This window comes from Mus caroli, unplaced genomic scaffold, assembly GCF_978045245.1.
Source record: "Mus caroli unplaced genomic scaffold, Mus_caroli_1 scaffold_15, whole genome shotgun sequence".
NCBI lineage: Eukaryota > Metazoa > Chordata > Mammalia > Rodentia > Muridae > Mus > Mus caroli.
Window position 1 is genome coordinate 96,404,176 of NW_028227270.1, and position 18,565 is coordinate 96,422,740.

At 45.0% G+C, this 18,565-nt stretch overlaps 1 protein-coding gene and 1 pseudogene across 1 annotated transcript; one reads left to right on the forward strand and one right to left on the reverse strand.

Moving 5' to 3' along the window:
* Nucleotides 1–2,636: 2,636 nt before the first annotated feature.
* LOC110308564 (rab5 GDP/GTP exchange factor pseudogene) lies at nt 2,637–4,122 on the forward strand (annotated as a pseudogene).
* Nucleotides 4,123–5,485: 1,363 nt separating this feature from the next.
* Nucleotides 5,486–11,526, reverse strand: Armh2 (armadillo like helical domain containing 2). Its single transcript, XM_021180922.2, has 2 exons — nt 11,182–11,526; nt 5,486–5,994 (listed from the first exon to the last, which is right to left on the reverse strand). Exons 1-2 carry the CDS (start codon nt 11,465–11,467, stop codon nt 5,564–5,566), a joined length of 717 nt encoding a protein of 238 aa, XP_021036581.1. The 5' UTR covers nt 11,468–11,526; the 3' UTR covers nt 5,486–5,563.
* Between the last annotated feature and the right edge of the window lie 7,039 nt (nt 11,527–18,565).

Genomic DNA, 18,565 nt, shown 5'->3' on the forward strand with positions numbered 1-18,565 from the left:
ACTGATCTATGAATATAGCAGAATATCATTAGGAACTTTTTTTTTTTTTTTTAAGACCATTCCTGTTTGGTCTAACCTAGGTCTCTGAGCTATCTAGTCGTCAGATTCTGGCTATCCATGCAGTGTCAGGCAAGGACACTCTATGAAGAGTGGGCCTCAAGTCAGACATTGGCCACTCCAGGTTTTGTACCACCACTGCCCAGCATATCTTGCAAGCATGGCTGTGTTGGTATACAGGTTTCTCTTTCCATAGCCCATGGAATATACCAGAGACTAGAATATAGGTGTGAAGGCTCTAAACCTGCATCAGCTAGACCTTTCTACATTCAATAAGCTGAATAGACATTGTCCTCAAAGAATGATTTTCTATCATAGCATCAGTCTGAGTTGTTTAGGGATCTCCACAGGACCTCCTTGACCCACAACCCAGTTCCACTACTGAAAGCTTTGCCTGGCTAATATATAAAATCTCCAGTTCAGACACCATATCCTTTTTTTACTAGGAATCCTTACAGATTCCAGGAGGTTTCTATACCACAGTCCTGAATGCCCCCAATTCCAGCAGTCTCTCCTGGCACTCTCTCCCTTCACTCCACCCCCACCTGACTGATCCCTCCTGCTCCCATCCCTACCTGCTTCCAGCCCACCTGCAGAATCTATTTCTCCTTCCCAGAGAGATCTGTAACTTTGCTTTTTTTAAACCTTATTTTTTTTTCAAGAGAGGACCAGCCTCCTCCTTCTCTTCCTCCTTTTCCTCCTCCTCCTCCTCCTCTTCTTCTTTTTTAAAGATTTATTTATTTCACGTATGTGGGTATACTATCACTGTCTTCAGACATACCAGAAGGTGGCATTGGATCCCATTACAGATGGTTGTGAGCCACCATGTGGTTGCTGGGAATTAAACTTGGGACTTTTGGAAGAGCAGTCAGTGCTCTTAACTGCTGAGCCATCTCTCCAGCCCTTAAACCTTATTTTAAAGGATGGTTCTTTTAAATATTTAAACCTCTTTCTTAGTCCATCACCCACCAGAGATTGTGGAAAAGAAAGGATATAGGGGAGGTGGACCTGCTTAGAAAGTTTTTTTTTAGTAACTCTAGTCTGTGTTGTATGGAGATTGGCAGTTTGTTTTATAGGTTAACAGTGGGAGCTTATTCTACTTGTGAACACTTTTCGGATATATCATTAGTCTAGTTTGATAGAGTCAGGATAGCAGCAGCAATAGCATGATCTAGCAGAGACAGCCAGTCCTCAGCCTTGGCACTAGCCAACAGGAGGGACCAGGGTCAAGAGGAACTCCAGGAAAAGTTCTCAGCTGTGCCTCTGTGAGGCCAATAAGTGTTGAATAGCTAGCTCTGTAAGCAAGCCAAGTTCAGCCCCCAGTCACTGTCAAGTCCTATTTATATCTCTTTGTGATGGTTTGTATATGCTAGGCCCAGGGAGTGGCATGATTAGGTGTGACCCTGTTGGAGTAGGTGTGTCACTGTAGGTGTGGGCTATAAGATGAGAATCCTAGCTGCCTGGAAGTCAGTGTTTCACTAGCAGCCTTCATATGAAGATGTAGAACTCTCAGCTCTGCCTCCATCATGCCTGCCTAGATGCTGCCATGCTCCCACCTTGATAACAGACTGAACCTCTGAACGTGTGAGCCAGCCTCAATTAAATGTGGTCCTTTGTAAGACTTGCCTTGGTTATGGTGTCTGCTCACAGCAGTAAAACCCTAACTGAGGCACCCTTTAAACATCATGTGTCCTCTACAGGTCTTGTCTCAGTCCATGTGTCTGTCTCAGCTGACATCATCAATAAGCCCTAGTTCACAGAAATGGACAAAACCTTTGGCATACCACCAGAAGTGCGTTTCTATGGAGTCTTGACAAATGGCTCTTAACTACGCAATGTTAGTTGGACTGATACAAGTGTATTGTTATCAAAGAATCTCTCATCACTTGCCTTTCATGTGTTCGCTTTAGCAGAACATCTTTCCTCTTGTGTCTGCTCTAGTGAAACGTTCCTCCATGAGCCTGCTTTAGTTTTTCATCTGTGTCCACTTTGGGAAAACATTCCTTTCTGTGTTTGCCCCAGCAAAACACCATCCAACACAACCGACTCTCCAAAGAACCCTTAAGTTTCCACTTCAGAGGTCCATTGAAAGCACATTTTAAAAGTCCATACCACTTCTGTTCATGTAGGTCCCAGGAATCAGCTCCTACATATATATGGTCCTAGTATTCAGATCTCTGAGTTGCTTCTGGAGAGATTATTTAAAAAGGAATAGCAAGGGAAAGCAAGGCCTTGGAAACTGGCTATCCAGTTTGACGTTCGAGACTTAGCATGACAGCAGAGCTTTAAGACTTCACCTTGTGTCTTAGCTCCTTCAACTTGAGAGGCACCTTTTGGAGCTTAAGTAGACCATGGTGCCTTACTGTCTATCCTGTAGAGAAAATGTTAGCCAGAGCTTCTGTGAGCACAACCAGAAGAGCTTTCTGAAGTCTCCAATTAAATATGTGAATTGAACATTGCTATCTATCGGCTTCATCTCCTGAGCCCTTAAGAAACTTAAAACTCAGTTCTACACCAAGAAAGCTAGATAGAGGAGTGACTGAAGCGGCGCTGGGAGCGGCGGTCGGACGCCGGCGGAGCAGGAAGAAGATGAGCCTGAAGTCCGAACGCAGGGGAATTCATGTGGATCAATCTGAGCTCCTGTGCAAGAAAGGATGCGGTTACTATGGGAACCCTGCCTGGCAGGGTTTCTGCTCCAAGTGCTGGAGGGAGGAGTACCACAAGGCCCAGCAGAGACAGATCCAAGAGGACTTGGAACTGGCAGAACGACTTCAGCGGGAGGAAGAAGAGGCCTTCGCAAGCAGCCAGAGCAGCCAAGGCGCCCAGTCCCTCACCTTCTCCAAGTTCGAGGAGAAGAAGACCAATGAGAAAACCCGAAAAGTCACCACAGTGAAGAAGTTCTTCAGCGCCTCTTCCAGGGCTGGATCCAAGAAGGAAATTCAGGAAGCCGAAGCTCCCAGTCCCTCCAGAAACCGGCAAACCAGCATTGAGACGGACCGAGTGACTAAGGAGTTCATAGACTTTCTCAAGGCCTTCCACAAGACAGGCCAAGAACTCTATAAACAGACGAAGATGTTTTTGGAAGCAATGCCTTATAAAAGGGATTTAAGCATCGAGGAACAGTCAGAGTGTACTCAGGACTTTTACCAAAATGTGGCTGAAAGAATGCAGACCCGTGGGAAAGTGCCTCCAGAGAAAGTGGAGAAGATAATGGATCAGATTGAAAAGCACATCATGACGCGTCTCTATAAGTTTGTGTTCTGCCCAGAGACTACTGATGATGAGAAGAAAGATCTCGCCATTCAAAAAGGAATCAGGGCCCTGCACTGGGTAACGCCTCAGATGCTCTGTGTCCCTGTCAATGAGGAAATCCCTGAAGTGTCCGACATGGTGGTGAAAGCGATCACAGACATCAGTGAGATGGACTCAAAGCGTGTGCCTCGGGACAAGCTGGCCTGCATTACCAGGTGCAGCAAGCACATCTTCAATGCCATCAAGATCACCAAGAATGAGCCAGCCTCTGCTGATGACTTCCTGCCCACCCTGATCTACATCGTCCTGAAGGGCACCCCCCTTGGCCTGCAGTCCAACATCCAGTACATCACTTGCTTCTGCAACCCCAGCCAGCTCATGACAGGTGAGGATGGCTACTACTTCACCAACCTGTGCTGTGCTGTGGCTTTCATTGAGAAATTAGACGCCCAGTCTTTGAATTTAAGTCAGGAGGATTTTGACCGGTACATGTCTGGCCAGACAAACCCCAGGAAGCAGGAGTCTGAGAGTTGGCCCCCGGAAGCCTGCTTAGGTGTGAAGCAAATGTATAAGAACTTGGACTTCCTGTCTCAGTTGAATGAACGGCAAGAAAGGATCATGAACGAAGCCAAGAAACTTGAAAAAGACTTAATAGACTGGACAGACGGGATTGCCAAGGAAGTTCAAGACATTGTTGAGAAATACCCACTGGAGATTAAGCCCCCAAACCAACCCTTAGTAGCCATCGACTCTGAGAATGTGGAGAACGACAAGCTCCCTCCCCCTCTGCAGCCTCAGGTGTACTCAGGGTGATGGCCCTGTTTATTTGGGGCTGATTTCTGGGAGCTGCTGCGTTCCACTGTTCAGGTCCGGAATATGAACTGATTGCTTAAAATTTCAAAGTATTTTTAAGGTACAGATCTAGGGATTGGTTATTTCTTTTTTCTTTTCCTAGCTGGGGAAGCTTAGTAAATAATAATGTACTATTTATTTGAGCTGGTGGAGTAGGTTTGTGTGAATTCTGTGTCGATCTTTTATGTCCTCCCTGATTTCCCATGGGCTTCCTCTGTGTAGACACTGTTGTTGGTTTTGGGCAAACACTGCCTTTTAAAGGATAAAACAGATGCTATAAAGTCTATGTTGAAATGAATTCTATGTTCCCACAGTCTCCCAGTGTGAAATAATTTTGTAATTGTAAAGATAGAAGATAATGTTAATAAGTAAATATGTAAAATTGTAAATATGTAAAAAAACACATAGGGCTGGGGAGGGGTGTCTCGGCGTGCATGGCATTTCATGAGCTGATTTTTTTTTTTAGGTGAAAATGAGATTTATTGAATGTTTGCCTCTAGCGCCATTTTATATGGTTTGTCCCACTAAAAAGAATCTAAAGAATTTGAGCTTTAACAGGACATTGGCACTAACTGCCCTAACTCGAGGTTCTTTCTGGCACATGTGAAGAAGTTGTAACGCCAACTTTTAGGTCACATACAGAATTATTCTGGGACCCTGGGGCGGTGGCTCAGTCAGTAAAGTGCTCTCTACACTGATGTGAGGACCTGAGCTCCCTGTCCGGCCCAGGGTGAAAAGCCGGGCATGGTGACACTCACTTGGGACAGCTCTGCTGGGAGCCAGAGACGGCCAGGTTCCTGGGGCAGGGGGCATCGCTGTCAGCGAGACACCCCGTGTAAGCAAAGAAATCAAGATGGACGGCTCCTGAGAAATGACAGCCAAGGATGCCCTCTGGCCTCCACATGGCTACATATGTGCCTGTGTACCTCTACATACATGTGTAGCACACACACATAAACACACAGTTGCTGATTAGTACAGTTGACTTGGAACTGTGCTTGCAGCTTCCTTTCCCTGTTTATCCAATAAACTTCCCCCACAGTGCTGTGGGGCTATTGCCTTAAAAAAAAAAAAAAAAAAGAAAGCTAGATAGAGTCCACTCATGAAAAGGTGACAGTGTAGGGATAAGACATTGTTTTGAGTTAATTTCATCTTAGAAATACCTTTGATATACTTGTGTGAAATACATGGTATTCATTACAGTAGCTGACTTTTGCTACTTTGTGTATGTGTGTGGGGGGGCTTCTTTTTCCTACAATTTATCCCCCCTGGTTTCAGTGTTAACTGCAGAAGACAACACTGTAGAATAATCCATGGACTTTATTCTTTACTTCAGGTTTCTGGGGTAATGCAATGGCACGAGGATAGTTGAATCTTGTAACTGAACTAAAAAAAATAAAAATTAGTTCCTGTGAAAACCTATTAGGAAATATAAGACCTCGGCAAAATTTTCAGGCCACCCAGACCAGTTCTCTGTAGCCAAGATCTGTAGGTGGAATTTTAGAGATCGGTAGGATCTCAGCTCCCTCATGATAGCTAAGTTGTTACAGGTTATGGCTGTGAGGGCATAGCAGGTCCAAAATTGGCAGAGGCGGTGGGTGTTTATGTCAGTCTTGTTGCTAGATGAGAAAGGCAACTCCAAGAAATCAATGAAAATCGGAATAATCTCTAGTTGTCTGGCCTTCCTCTGGCTTTCGGGGTTTAGGTAGCACCAGCACGCTACACTCTGGAGTAGCAGGATCTTTGTCTTGAATGACATCGCCTTTTTCTTCTGCAGCAAGAAAGCAACCTCTGTCATGTACTCGCTGGCGAACTGCGCGGCACTCATGCCTCCTGGAAGACAAACATTTGTGTTTCCAGAAGTGTATGGTCAAGGTGGCTGGTAACCATTCAGAGGCCCCGTGCATTCTTATTCTGTGTGTGTCTGTGTGTCTGTGTGTGTGCATATGTATATATGGGGATGGCTACTATATGTATGTACATATTTGAGGTTAGGACACAGCCTCAGACAACATCTACATTTAAATTATTATTATTATCATTATTTTGGTTTTCTGAGACAGGATTTCTCTGGCTGTCTCTTGTCTCTGTAGACTAAGCTAGCTTCCAACTCAAAGATCCACCTGCTACTGCCTCCTTAGTGCTGGGATTAAAGGTGTGCATCACCACACTGGGCTCTTAACTAAATAGCTTTAAAATTTTTGCAATCAGGTTTCTCTCTGGCCTGGAACTCTACGAATAGACTGCTAGCCTGACTGGCTGGCAACCCACCTATCTTCACTTCTCCCGTGCAGAGATTACATCCGGCTTTCTATGTGGGTTCTAGTGCTCAAACGCATGTTGTCATGTTTACAAGGTAAGCACCTGACTGGGGGAGCTCTCTCTCTCCAGCCTCCATTTTCTCTGTTGTTTTTGGGATTGAATTCAAGACCTTGTCGCCACACCCCCAGACCCAGGTCATATTCTGTTAACCGTAGGTGACATTTTACATGTGTTAACTTTTCCTGTGTGGCTGTGGACATTGGGAACTTGATGAGGAGTCATGCGGGATTCGTGGGAATGTCACTGCCTGCAGAGGCTCCTTCCTCCCCTGTTTCTGTTATGTGGACTGAGAGTGGAATATACGCAGGTGGTATAATCTGGCTGTCTTTTACTAAGCAGAATTCTGTCTTTGTACTGGAGGAAAGTCTGTAGACCTGAACCTGTCAGAGCACAGAGGAAGTGTAAAGGCTGAGCAGACACACCTCGGCTGGGGGAAGGAAAGGGTTTTGGAAGTCACTAGTGGCTGAGAGCTTCTTGTACATTTCTTACTCCCAACTATTTCCCAGACCCAAGTCCAATGTTTCCATATAAGATTTTTCTTCCTTTGGCCATCGACCCAGCCTGGTCCTAGATTCTATGGGTTTTTTTGTTTTTGTTTTTCTTTTGAGACATGGTTTCTCTGTGTAACCCTGGCTATCCTGGACCTCACTCTGTAGGCCAGCCAGGCTGGCCTCCAACTCAGACATCTGCCTGCCTTTGCCACCAGAGTGGCAAAGTGTGCACTACCACTGCCTGGCAGATTCTGCCCAGGATCTTTTCTAGTTCCATTTCAAATTCCAACAAGGCACTAACTAAAATGTACACAGGATAGAATACTTTGGAGTCGATTCTAGCGATTAGAGCTCTGTTCTTAGATTTCTCTAACTTGCTAAGAGTATTCCATTTGATGTTAAAGCTTTAGTGGAAGCTGCATGAAAACCCTTGCTTCCCACCAGCCTAGCTAAGACTAAGCCCAAGCTAAAGCATTTCTGGCCCTCTTCCCTCAGAAATTGAACATAACTATGCAGGGAGCTGAGCCTTCCCTCTTCATCTGATGCATAGCAGAAACCATTCCTCCACAGGGCTAGGGATGATTTCTGAGGTTCCTGACTCTAGCTTTGGCCATTCAGTGGATGAGGATGGGGGTGAGGGTGAGGGTGAGGAGTTCTATATTTCCCCTCATGGATATCATTATTTGAAGATTTGGCCCCTCAAGCTACATCTAAGTAATTTATTTTCCCACCTAAAATTAAAACACTCAGACCTAGCTAGAAAGTTTTCTTGTAAAGGAAGGGTCTCGGGTAGTCTAGGTGGGCCTCTAAATCTGTTTGTTGGAGGTTGGTTCTAATGCTTTGATTCAGTGGGGAATCTGAGTGTCCAAATGCTAAAGGTACTTGTGAAGAAGTATTAAAAAAGTATAGCAAAGTAAAAACAAAATTCGAGGCTTTTGGGCCCAGGCTTGGGAGTGTAGCCTTTGTGGCTTAGTGCTCCAGGTACTGGTCATAAAACAGATAGCGACATTCCTCCACCTACCCGCTTCCTGGGTTCAATTCAAAGAATGGCACCCTGACCATTACTGGAACCTGCAATGCAAATGTGCTATCTTTAGGGGCTCTTAGATTGTTAGGGGCTCTTAGAAACTGTCTTGAGAGATAACCTGACACCTGTGACTTTACACTTCCTTGTGACTCTTAACTGGTATTTTTGGTATTTTCCAACAACGCCCTCCCCACCTCCATGAATTGTGGTTTCTTCCTTTAAATACCCCCTTACTCAGCTACTCGGGGCGCCATGGTCCTCTACCCCTGCGTGGTGTATGACCATGGGCCCGAGAACGCTCTCGAATAAAAATCCTCTTGCAGTTGCAGCAAGATCGTTTCTTGTGGGTGATTTTGGGGTGTCGCCTCTCCTGAGTCAGAACGTGAGGGAGTCCTCACGTTGTGGGTCTTTCATTTGTTCTCAATTAGTTTTTGATCGATCAATTAAGATACCATTGGCTAATGGCTGGACAAAGGGAGATGGGGTGGGAACCTGAGAGTTCTGAGGGCTAGGACACAGGGGAAGAAGGATGGGATTCAGGAGCTGCAGGGGAGAGAGAGAGAAAAGGAGGGGGGAGGGGAGAGGGAGGGAGGGAGGGAGGGAAGGAGGGAGGGAGGGAGGGAGGGAGGGAGGGAGAGAGAGAGAGAGAGAGAGAGAGAGAGAGAGAGAGAGAGAGAGAGAGAGAGAGATCCATTCACAAATCCAAAGAGTTCCTGGGCCTGTGGCTGGAGACGCAGGCCCACCGGGAACACAAAACCCTGTAGCACAAACTCACCGCTACAGGTGTTGTCAAGGATGACCTTAAACTTTGTATCTTTCTACCTCCATCTGGGTTAGAGCTGGTCCTGGGGATTAAATCCAAGGTCTCATGCATGCTAGGCAAGTACTGTGCTATTCCCAACCTCAGATCATATCATTGTTGGTTCTTCTTGCCAACTCAAGCAGCAGAGAAGGGTTTGTAAGCTTTGTAAACCCTCAAAGGCAGGAAAGTGGCCAGGCCCTTGACTGAGAGCTTCTGCAGCCAGGTCCTGCCCCCCTCCAGATGCCCCTAAAGGCACTAACGGTCATTTTCTATGGGTGTTACTATCATTTCCAGTCCCAAGGCGAGAGAATACCCAGACCCCAACATCTTATATGGAAAAAAAACCCCACTAATCCTTGAATAGGAAGACCCACCAATCCTTGAGCTCCCCCAAGCTCAGGACTTGAAATCTGACCAATCCTCGCCCTGGAAATCTCCACCTGGAAAGCCCCACCCCCCACCCCCACCCCGAGAAATCCCGTATAAACCCTGCCTATTTGGCTTCCTGCTGTCTTCTCCCTGGAGCAGGGGCAGCTGCTCTTGAATTCTGGTCTCCCGATACAACCTCTTTCCTTTGCTCCCTGGTGTGAGACATCTGCAGAAACCAAGAAACCAAGAAGTGGAGCCAGACTGAGGCTCCTGGGCTCCTGAGCTGCTGAGCCTCAGCTGGCAGTGCCCTCCCCTGGGGGCTCTAAAGCCAGAGCAGTGAAACAGAGTTGTCACACGGTAGCAGTCCAGCTTAGGCTGGGGTATCCTTAGGGCTGCAAGGCTTCCTTTCAGAGCTGCGTGGTTCCTGGGCTCTTCTGTCTCAGGATACCTTTCCATTGGGATATTGTCCCACCTCAGACCTATGTGGCTTTTTGGTCTCCGGTGTCTCAGGATATCTTTCCATTCTAGCAGGATGCCAACAATTATTTTATTAAAAGATGATCATAAGGATTAAATACTACTAATTAAGGTAGAAGTCCACCACGATAGGATAGCCTCTGGGCTTGGAGCAATATGGGAGACTCCTCTTAGCAGGGCTTCTCTTTCTCTGACCTTGTCTGGGGAAGCCTACACTACACATCTGCTTCTACCTGAGGAATGTCACCTAACCTCAGTTTATGCGATGGGTTTCCTTTCTCCTGATAAAACCTGTTCAGCCAGTCCGAGATTCCTGAAATGCTTCGCTATGCTAATGAGGCTTTCCAGGGACCCTGACCCCAGCCTTTGTTCATCCTGGATGTTTCTACCCTCAGACCCCCAAAACTTTATAAGCCTTGAATAACCCTAAGTAAAGTCAACCTGTTCAACACCTCTGCTCCCTGTGCCTTGAGGACTATATAAGAGGGTGGGGAGATCAAAGACACTTTTTCTATGTAATGCTTTGTCTTATTTGAACAAAGGGTTTGAGACAAGAGTCTTTTTTTTCCCCTTTTCTATCTCTCTTCCTTTCTTTCTTTCTTTCTTTCTTTCTTTCTTTCTTTCTTTCTTTCTTTCTTTCTTTCTTTCTTTCTCTCTCTCTTCCTTCCTTCCTTCCTTCCTTTCTTTCTTTCTTTCTTTCTTTCTTTCTTTCTTTCTTTCTCTCTTTCTTTCTTCCTTCCTTCCTTCCTTCCTTCCTTCCTTCCTTCCTTCCTTCTTCCTTCCTTCCTTCCTCTTTCTTTCTTTCTTTCTTTCTTTCTTTCTTTCTTTCTTTCTTTCTTTCTTTCTTTCTTTCTTTCTTTCTTTCTTTTTTTCTGTAGCCTTGGCTGACCTTGTGTAGACCAGGTTATCCTCAGACCTGCAGAAACTTTTCTGCTTCTTCCTCCCAAACTGGGAAATACAGATGTGTACTACCACATCTGGCTTTGTGAATATATATGTGTACCACCATGCCTGGCTGTGTGATAACAGTTGTGTAACGCCACTCCTGGCCCTGTGATTATAGATGCATACTGCCATGCCTGTCTGTCTGTCTACTTTACAAACTATAACAATAAAATATTTGGCACTTATATATGTCATCAAAATTCTATCACAAAGCTAGGCATGGTAGTGCATGCCTTTAGTCTCAGCATGGGGGAAGCAGAAGCAGCTAGATCTCTGAGTTCAAGGCCAGCCTAGCCTACAGCAGGAGCTACAGGACAGCCAGGGCCACACAGAGAAACCCTGTCTCAAAAACCAAACCAAACCAAACCAAACCAAACCAAACCAAACCAAACCAAACCAAACAAAACAATTACATCTTGATGATGATAGTGATGGTGATGGTGGTGGTGATGGTGATGGTGATGGTGATGGTGATGATGATGATGATGTTAAACAACACTAATAATCCCCACTAAACTGCTGGGCTCTAACTAGCAGAAGCAGACTGAAGCACCTATAGTGTTAGCACAGTGGTTCAGAAGCAGTACCTGTGAAAGACAGTAGTCCGATTTTCTGGGCAGCCTGAGCTCTCTTATCGAGGGATAGTCTTGTATTCTTCAGGATGCTGCCAAGCTCCAGAATCTTTTCTCTGTGAAAAATGTAGTCAGTCGTGGTGGTTGGTGTCTCTTCCTTTTGCGGTGAAGCAAAAAACCGTCTCTTCACCTTATTATCCCAGAAACTTCTGAGGCTCGCCGACAGGTTTCTGAAGAGTTGACATGTCTGACTGCAAATACTGCAAATCCGTCCACAAATACCCCGATTCTCATAGGACATTGGTGTTTCTGTGCGTAGGCGGGGCTGGAGTTCAGTCAGTAGCACTGGAGCACACTGCCCCACAAGGAGATAGAACGGAATTTAGGGCACTGCCTGGCAACATGGTAGAACACAAAGAAGAGAGGGGCCAGAAGCAATAATGCCTAGCCTGGCATTCCAGGCCCCTTAGGACTAGAACAAAAGCAAGCTGAGCGTCTCTGGGACCACATACTCTTAAGTTTAAGTGTTTCCCCCAACACATAGCTCACAACTGTCTTGTCTTATGCTGGCTCACTGGGGACTTTCTTCTCCTTGACCTATCCACTAGCTTCTGAGTGGCTTTTTCTGGAACCTGCATAGGCGATTGCAAGGATGTGGTGCTTGTTTTTGTTTACATCGTAGATTTCCCCTGTTTTGATGACAGAGCTGAAGCCATCAAGAGAACCATCTGTCCCTTCCATTGTATCTACCCACCTGTCTGCCCATGTCTTCTTTCCTCCTGTGCCTGTGGCGGTAGCTAACTTCTCCCAATCCCCTAAAAGACACTACTCCTCTATTTTTCCCTTAGTACATCGCCAACTGGATCCCTAAAGGTGTGTATACAAGGACCTGGGCTTTAAGTCAAGCCTTTCAGCTGGGTGTGGTGGTATCCACCTATCATTCAAGCATTTGGGAAACTTCTGCAGCAGGCCTTTGAGTACGATGACGCTAACCTGGGCCATACATAGCAAGATCCTGTCCCAAAAAGCCAAAACAACTCAACTCTTCTTTTCTTTCTTTCTTTCTTTCTTTCTTTCTTTCTTTCTTTCTTTCTTTCTTTCTTTCTTTCTTTCTTTTAAAGAATTATTTATTCATTTTATGTACATGAGTGCACTGTAGCTGACTTCAGACACACCAGAAGAGGGCACCAGATCTCATTATAGATGGTAATGAGCCACCATGTGGTTGCTGGGAGTTGAACTCAGGACCTCTGGAAGATCTGTCAGTGCTGTTAACCGCTGAGCCATCTCTCCAGCCCCCAAACCATTCTTGATTCTGTGTACTCCATCTTTCCTCTGGATAGATCAGCTGAGCTCACATGGCAGCTTTAAATAACGTCTACATCCTGAACACTCAATTTCATGTGTTTAGATTGTCTTCAGACCGGACATTGCCATTTGACTATAATGATCTTAAATTCCCAAGCTCAAGTGATTCTCCGGTATCAGCCTCCCCAGTTATCTGGGACCATAAGTGTACAGCACTGCATTAGGGTCACACAAGGACATACTCCCTCAGCCCCTATCAAACACACACACACACACACACACACACACACACACACACGCTCGCATACACAAACGCACATTTGAAGACAAGGTCTCTACAAGTGTGGCTATGAGTTGGGGTTATACACATGCATGTGCAGTCACTGGCCAGAAGTAGATCTGGAACCCTAGGCAAGTTCCATCTTTTTTTTTTTTTTTTTTTAAACTAAAAGATTTGTCTTGTTTTTTGTTTTTATGTGTATAAGCTTTGCCAGTATGTATGTCTAAATACCACGTGTATGCCTTCTGACTTGGAAGTTGGAAGAGGGCATTGGATTCCCTGCAGTTATGGATTGATTATGGGCTGCCATGGACGTCTATAGAGTGAACCAAGCTCCTTCGCAAGAACACGGAGTTTTCTTAAGCACTGAGGAATCTCTCCAGCCCCTAAAGATTTTTTTTTTCTTTTTGGTAACACTCTGCCGGCACCCAGAGGTACATTCACATAAGCCTCACCCCATACCTATACCACATACTGCAAAAGTAGTGAGTTTGAAGCAGACTTAACTAACTGAAACCTTGTCTCAAAACACACACACACTCCAAATCCCCAACTCCAATATATACAAATACTTAGAGGCAAGGTGTATGTCCTTGTGTAATTGAACTTGATGTAGTGGATGTGTGTGTGTGTCCATACATGAGTACAAGGGCTTTAGGAGGCCAAAAGAGGACCCTGGATCCCCCTGAAGCTGAACTTTACAGATGGGTGTGAGTTGTCTGACTTGGGTGAACTGGGGTCCGATCTGGAAGGTAGTAAAGTTCTCTTAACTACTGAGCGATTTCTGCAGCCTAACCCCTGAGACCTTGATTTTACTGTCTTAGTAAATCAGGCACTGTGACTGTGCTCTGAGGCTCAGTTTTGTGGGGTGTGTGTGTGTGTGTGTGTGATTTTGTTTATTTGTTGAGACAGAGTCTCACTCTGTAGCCTTGGGTGGCCTGGGAGTTGCTATGTAGACAGGCAGGCCTTGAATGCATAGAGATCTGCTTATCCACTTGCCTCAGCCTCTCACAGTTCTATCATCTATCTATCTATCTATCTATCTATCTATCTATCTATCTATCTATCATCTATATCCCATAAATCAGAAAATGTCCTTGACTATGTACTTCTGTTACATAAAAGTATAAGGATATAAGGAGTATAGAAAATTTAAAACATCAACCATGGTACTTTTTCAAAGCCTTTGTATTTCTTGCCTCTGGAATATTATTTTTTAACATTTATTTTTATTTTATGTGTATGTGTGTTTTTCCTGAGTGTGTTTGTATACCGTATGTATTCCTGGTACCCCCAAAGGACAGAAGAGGGTGTGAGATACTTGTGAGCTGCCTTGTAGGTGCTGGAAATTGAATCCAGGTCCTCTGGAAGAGCAGCAGTGCTCTTAACTCTTGAGCCATCTCTCCAGCATCCTGGAATATTCTTTCCAGAGATAATCTACATGCTTTCTCTGTTCAGTTTTCAACCATACTTTTTTGTATGCCTTTTCTGGTCTTTAAATTTATGACCTTTGACCTTACACCTTGCCTCTTCCTCTGCAACCTCCCTTCCTCCAATCCCACTTTGGAACCAGAGTTCAAACTCAGAGCTTCAAGCTTGCGAAACATTTGTTTTAATGCTCGGTTATATCCTTGTGGTGGTTTGAATATGCTTGGCCCATGGGAAGTGGCACTACCAGGAGGGGTAGCCTTGTTAGAGGAAGTGTATCCCTGTTTAGGAAGGCTTTGAGGTCTCCTAGTGCTCAGACTGCACCCAGAGTGGAGAGACCCTCCTCTTGGCTGCCTGCAAAAGAGTCTCCTCCTGGCTGCCTTCAGGTCAAAATGTAGAAATCTCATCTCCTTCTAGAGCACCATGTCTGTCTGGATGGGGCCATGCTTCCTGTCATGACAATAATGGACTGAACCTCTGAAACTGTAAGCCAGCCCCAATTGAATGTTGTTCTTTATGAGAGTTGCCTTGGTCATGGTGTCTCTTCACAACAGTGAAACCCTAAGACAGTCCCCATTTTCAACCTAATGTTTTACAGCCATTGGTTTTTCTTTCTTGGTTTCATTTTCTTTTCTTGGCCAGACAATGTGTCTTGCAAGGGCAGCTATTGTTATGTCTTTTGCCCTCACAGCTGCACATCTGGTGCCCAGTCCCTGGTGCCAGTCATAGCAGCGACGATGTAGCAAGTGCTGTTGAACAAGAGAGAAGTTAGAGGATCTGGTTTTTAAGCTCCTCGTGTGATAAAATATCTGAGATGAACAATCAACAAGGCAGAAATGCTAATTCACAGTTTGAGAGGCTAGGTCTACAGTCAGCTGAGTCAGCTAGCTTCCTTGCCTTTGTTTGTTTGTTTGTTTGTTTGTTTGATACAGGGTCTTTCTATACAGCCCTGGCTGACCTGAAAATCACCATGTCTGTCACTATGTAGATCAGACTGGCCTCAAACTCATAGAGATCCACCTGGCTCTCCCTCTTGAATACTTGGATTAAAGGTGTGGGCCATGAGGCCCAGCCCCTTGCTTTTGATCCTAGAGAAAGGTAGACCTTGGGGCTGGCAGGGAGCATGTAGCATGTGGTAGAGTGAAGCTGTTTATTTTATGGTGGCCAGGAGGCAAAGAGACACAGGATGGGCCACACTCAGTGACCTAACATATCCCTGCTAGAATACAGTTCTAAATCTATTACTTCCCAGTAGCACCAGAGGTTAAAGACCAAGCCTTTAGCACATGAGCCTTTGGGGTGTATTTAAGGTACAAACTAACAGGACATGGTGGTACACACTTAATTCCAGAACTTGGAAGGCAGAGTCATGCGGATCTTTTGCGTTTGAGGGCAGACAGGGCCATATAAAGAGACCCTGTAACCAAAACCAACCAACCAAACAAACAAGCAAATGTAACTTGTATCCCCAAATGCTCATACATCATATTAATGAAAATGGCAACAACAACAACAACAACAACAAACAGAACAAAAACCACAAGCTCTCATCTCAAAGGGGACAAAAGAGTTTATTTGGGGGATAAATATGAATGACCATGTGCTGGACACACGGATTTAGGTTATCTCAAATACCAGGTTCCAACATAACAGTCCTACAAACGTTTTATAGTAACAGAGCAGATTAAGTCATATATCAGCGTGCTTTCTGAATAACTTGGTTGGAACATCTGGGAGGGTGGATTATAGTCCCTCTGTGTAGCCTCAGGTATTTCTGATGACATCCTTAGTTTTGGGGTTGGTGGAAGCTAGGGATTTGTTCGTACATTCTAAAAAGACTTATCTACTAGTCACAAACATGTTAGCTCATACACAGAGCTAACAATAAATGGCTATCAAGGGGGCTAAAGCTAGCACTAGATACTTTGTAATTAGGTTCTAGACCTACAACATTCCAATGTCCCCACTGTTATGATCTGACACGCACCCCTAGAATATCTTTAGCCATTTTTTCGGTGCCTGCCAGCTATTTCTTGTTGTTGCTGTAACATGCCTGCCAGTCATTGGGACAGAGAAGTGACTTGGCTCAAGGACATGGTGACCACACACCCCGTTTTGTTCTGTATGTTCTGTATGAGGTTTGCTAATCTTAAGAAATTCCACAAAGCTTTATGTACGGCCCATCAAATCAAAGGTCAATATGAACTATTTTGTCTAAAATATCTTGAGTCAGAGCTGACCACCAAGCAGCCCTTCCTGCACCTATGAATGAGCTCACTGTTGTTTTGTGGCTGACACTGAAGAATGCGACTAATAAGTCAAAAAGTTATGATTATAATACTCATGCTTGTTATCTCAGTGTTCATGATTATAATACTCATGCTTTGTTATCTCAGTGTTCATGATTATAATACTCATGCTTGTTATCTCAGTGTTCATGATTATAATACTCATGCTTGTTATCTCAGTGTTCTGAAACTCCTGTGTCCAACCCCCTTACCTTACTCAGGACCAATCAGCTTAAAGGTTAGCTGATAATACTGTGCCCCACAAGCCAACTGTTCACCTCCTCGCCCTTTGAACTTTTGAACCTGGTTGGTCCTATAAAAAGCCTACCCTGAGAGCAGACTAGTATACAGCAATTAGGCTCCCAACTCTTTTTGTGATCTTGAACGTCCAGTCCATTTATTATGGTGAGCGTTCAGTAAATTATTTTTGCTTGACTGAGATTGATGGATGTGGTGTGTGTGCGGGGCAATCCCCTGAATCCCAGCACCCACGATCATTAAAGTCCTAATTAGTTGGTCAGCCTTTGATGGATGTTTAATGTACAGTGCAGCTTCTTTTCTGGGAACCTCCATTCTCACTCTCCTCATAAAATAGGCATCTAGTCATCTCCAAGACTCCCCAGTTCTTCTACTGCTCAGATGTCCAAGTTAAAAATCTGAGACGCCAGCCAAACTTCATTGCAAATCCAAACTACAGTGGTACCGGATATACATTCCCCTTCCAGAAGGGAGGACTATGGTACCAAAAGAAAGGATCAAAGGTGAAGGTAAAACCCCAGCAGAGAAAACATGATGTCTTCCAGCTTCGTGGCCAGCATATAGGACACAGCAATGTGGGCTCCAAAAGCCTTGCCAACCAGGTGGCTGCTCCCTCAGCCTGGCTCTGCCTACTGCTTGCGGCTTCTTGGGCAGACACGCTACATTCAGGCCATAACTTCTTCCTCTGCAGACTTGGATTCATTCGGTGCAGTTTCATGAGTTGTCGTCCTGGGGTGGGGTGGAGTGGGGTGGGTGGGTACCCCTCACAGGACTCCTACACTGTCACACATGCATGCTTCAGTTTTTTCATCTGAAATCTCAATGGAAGCTCCCGCTGAGGTCATTCTCTGCTGCATAATGAGTTCAAGGGCAGCCTCAGTTATAAAGACCTTGTCCAAACCAGGGTAGGGTGGGCAGAGAACAGGCTAGAGAGGTGGCTCAGCTGTTAAGAGCACTTGCTTTGGATCCCAGGTGGACACTGTATATTTGCCTATAACCTCAGGTCTGAGGAGGGGTGAGGAGACAGGGATTGCTGGGTCTCGTTGGATCCTAGGTTAGACAAATGATCAAAACCCTGGATTCAAAGAGAGCCTCAAAAGAATAGGCAGTGAGGGACAGAGGACATCTGACTTCTCCTGGCTTTCATGTGTGTACAAGTGCAAAGCCCAACATACACATGTACATATTCACACACATATGCAACTAAATCAAGACATCTTTTTAAAAATTGGGAGAAGAAACTCCGAGTGTATTCAGTGAACCTATATTGGGTATAGATGAGAGGCACAGACCAATACAAAGTGGGCAAAGGCCTAGCTAGAACGTTCACTAAGTAAAGACCTTGATACTTACTGGAAGGCTCGTTTTGGTGGGATATCATCACTCAGGCAAGGCAGGGAAGGCTGCTGGCTCAGTCTGAAGGTGTTTTAAGTGGTTGCTTTCCTCCTGTGGACTCTAGTCTGCTACTTTGTTGGGATACAAAATTCCCCTATGCTTTTCACTTCAGGATAGAAGCTCTAGTAGACAATGAGGAGTAGTGTGTTGTATAAATACTAACTCCGGAAGGGACTGGAAAACAGAGAAGGACCATGAGGTGGCTCGGTGCGTGAGGCCCTTGCTGTGTAAACCTGAAAACAATCTGAGCTTGATTCTGGGGTCCCATGTAATGGTGGAAGGAGAGAATGGACACCACAGGGTTGTCCGCTGACCTCCACAGGTGCACCATGTATACCCCTCCTCCACCACGTTATACACACACATAGTAACAGATAAAAATGATAAGTATATATCAGATTCTACACTAGACTAGTAATTAAAAATAATTTTTATTTTGACT

Excerpts from the sequence above, each read along its gene's own strand:
- Armh2 (XM_021180922.2), bottom strand. The coding sequence starts at position 11,467 with ATGTCCTATGAGAATCGGGGTATTTGTGGACGGATTTGCAGTATTTGC. Across the intron at positions 5,995-11,181 it reads CGGACTACTGTCTTTCACAG|GAGGCATGAGTGCCGCGCAG; the intron begins GTACTGCTTCTG and ends TTTGTCTTCCAG.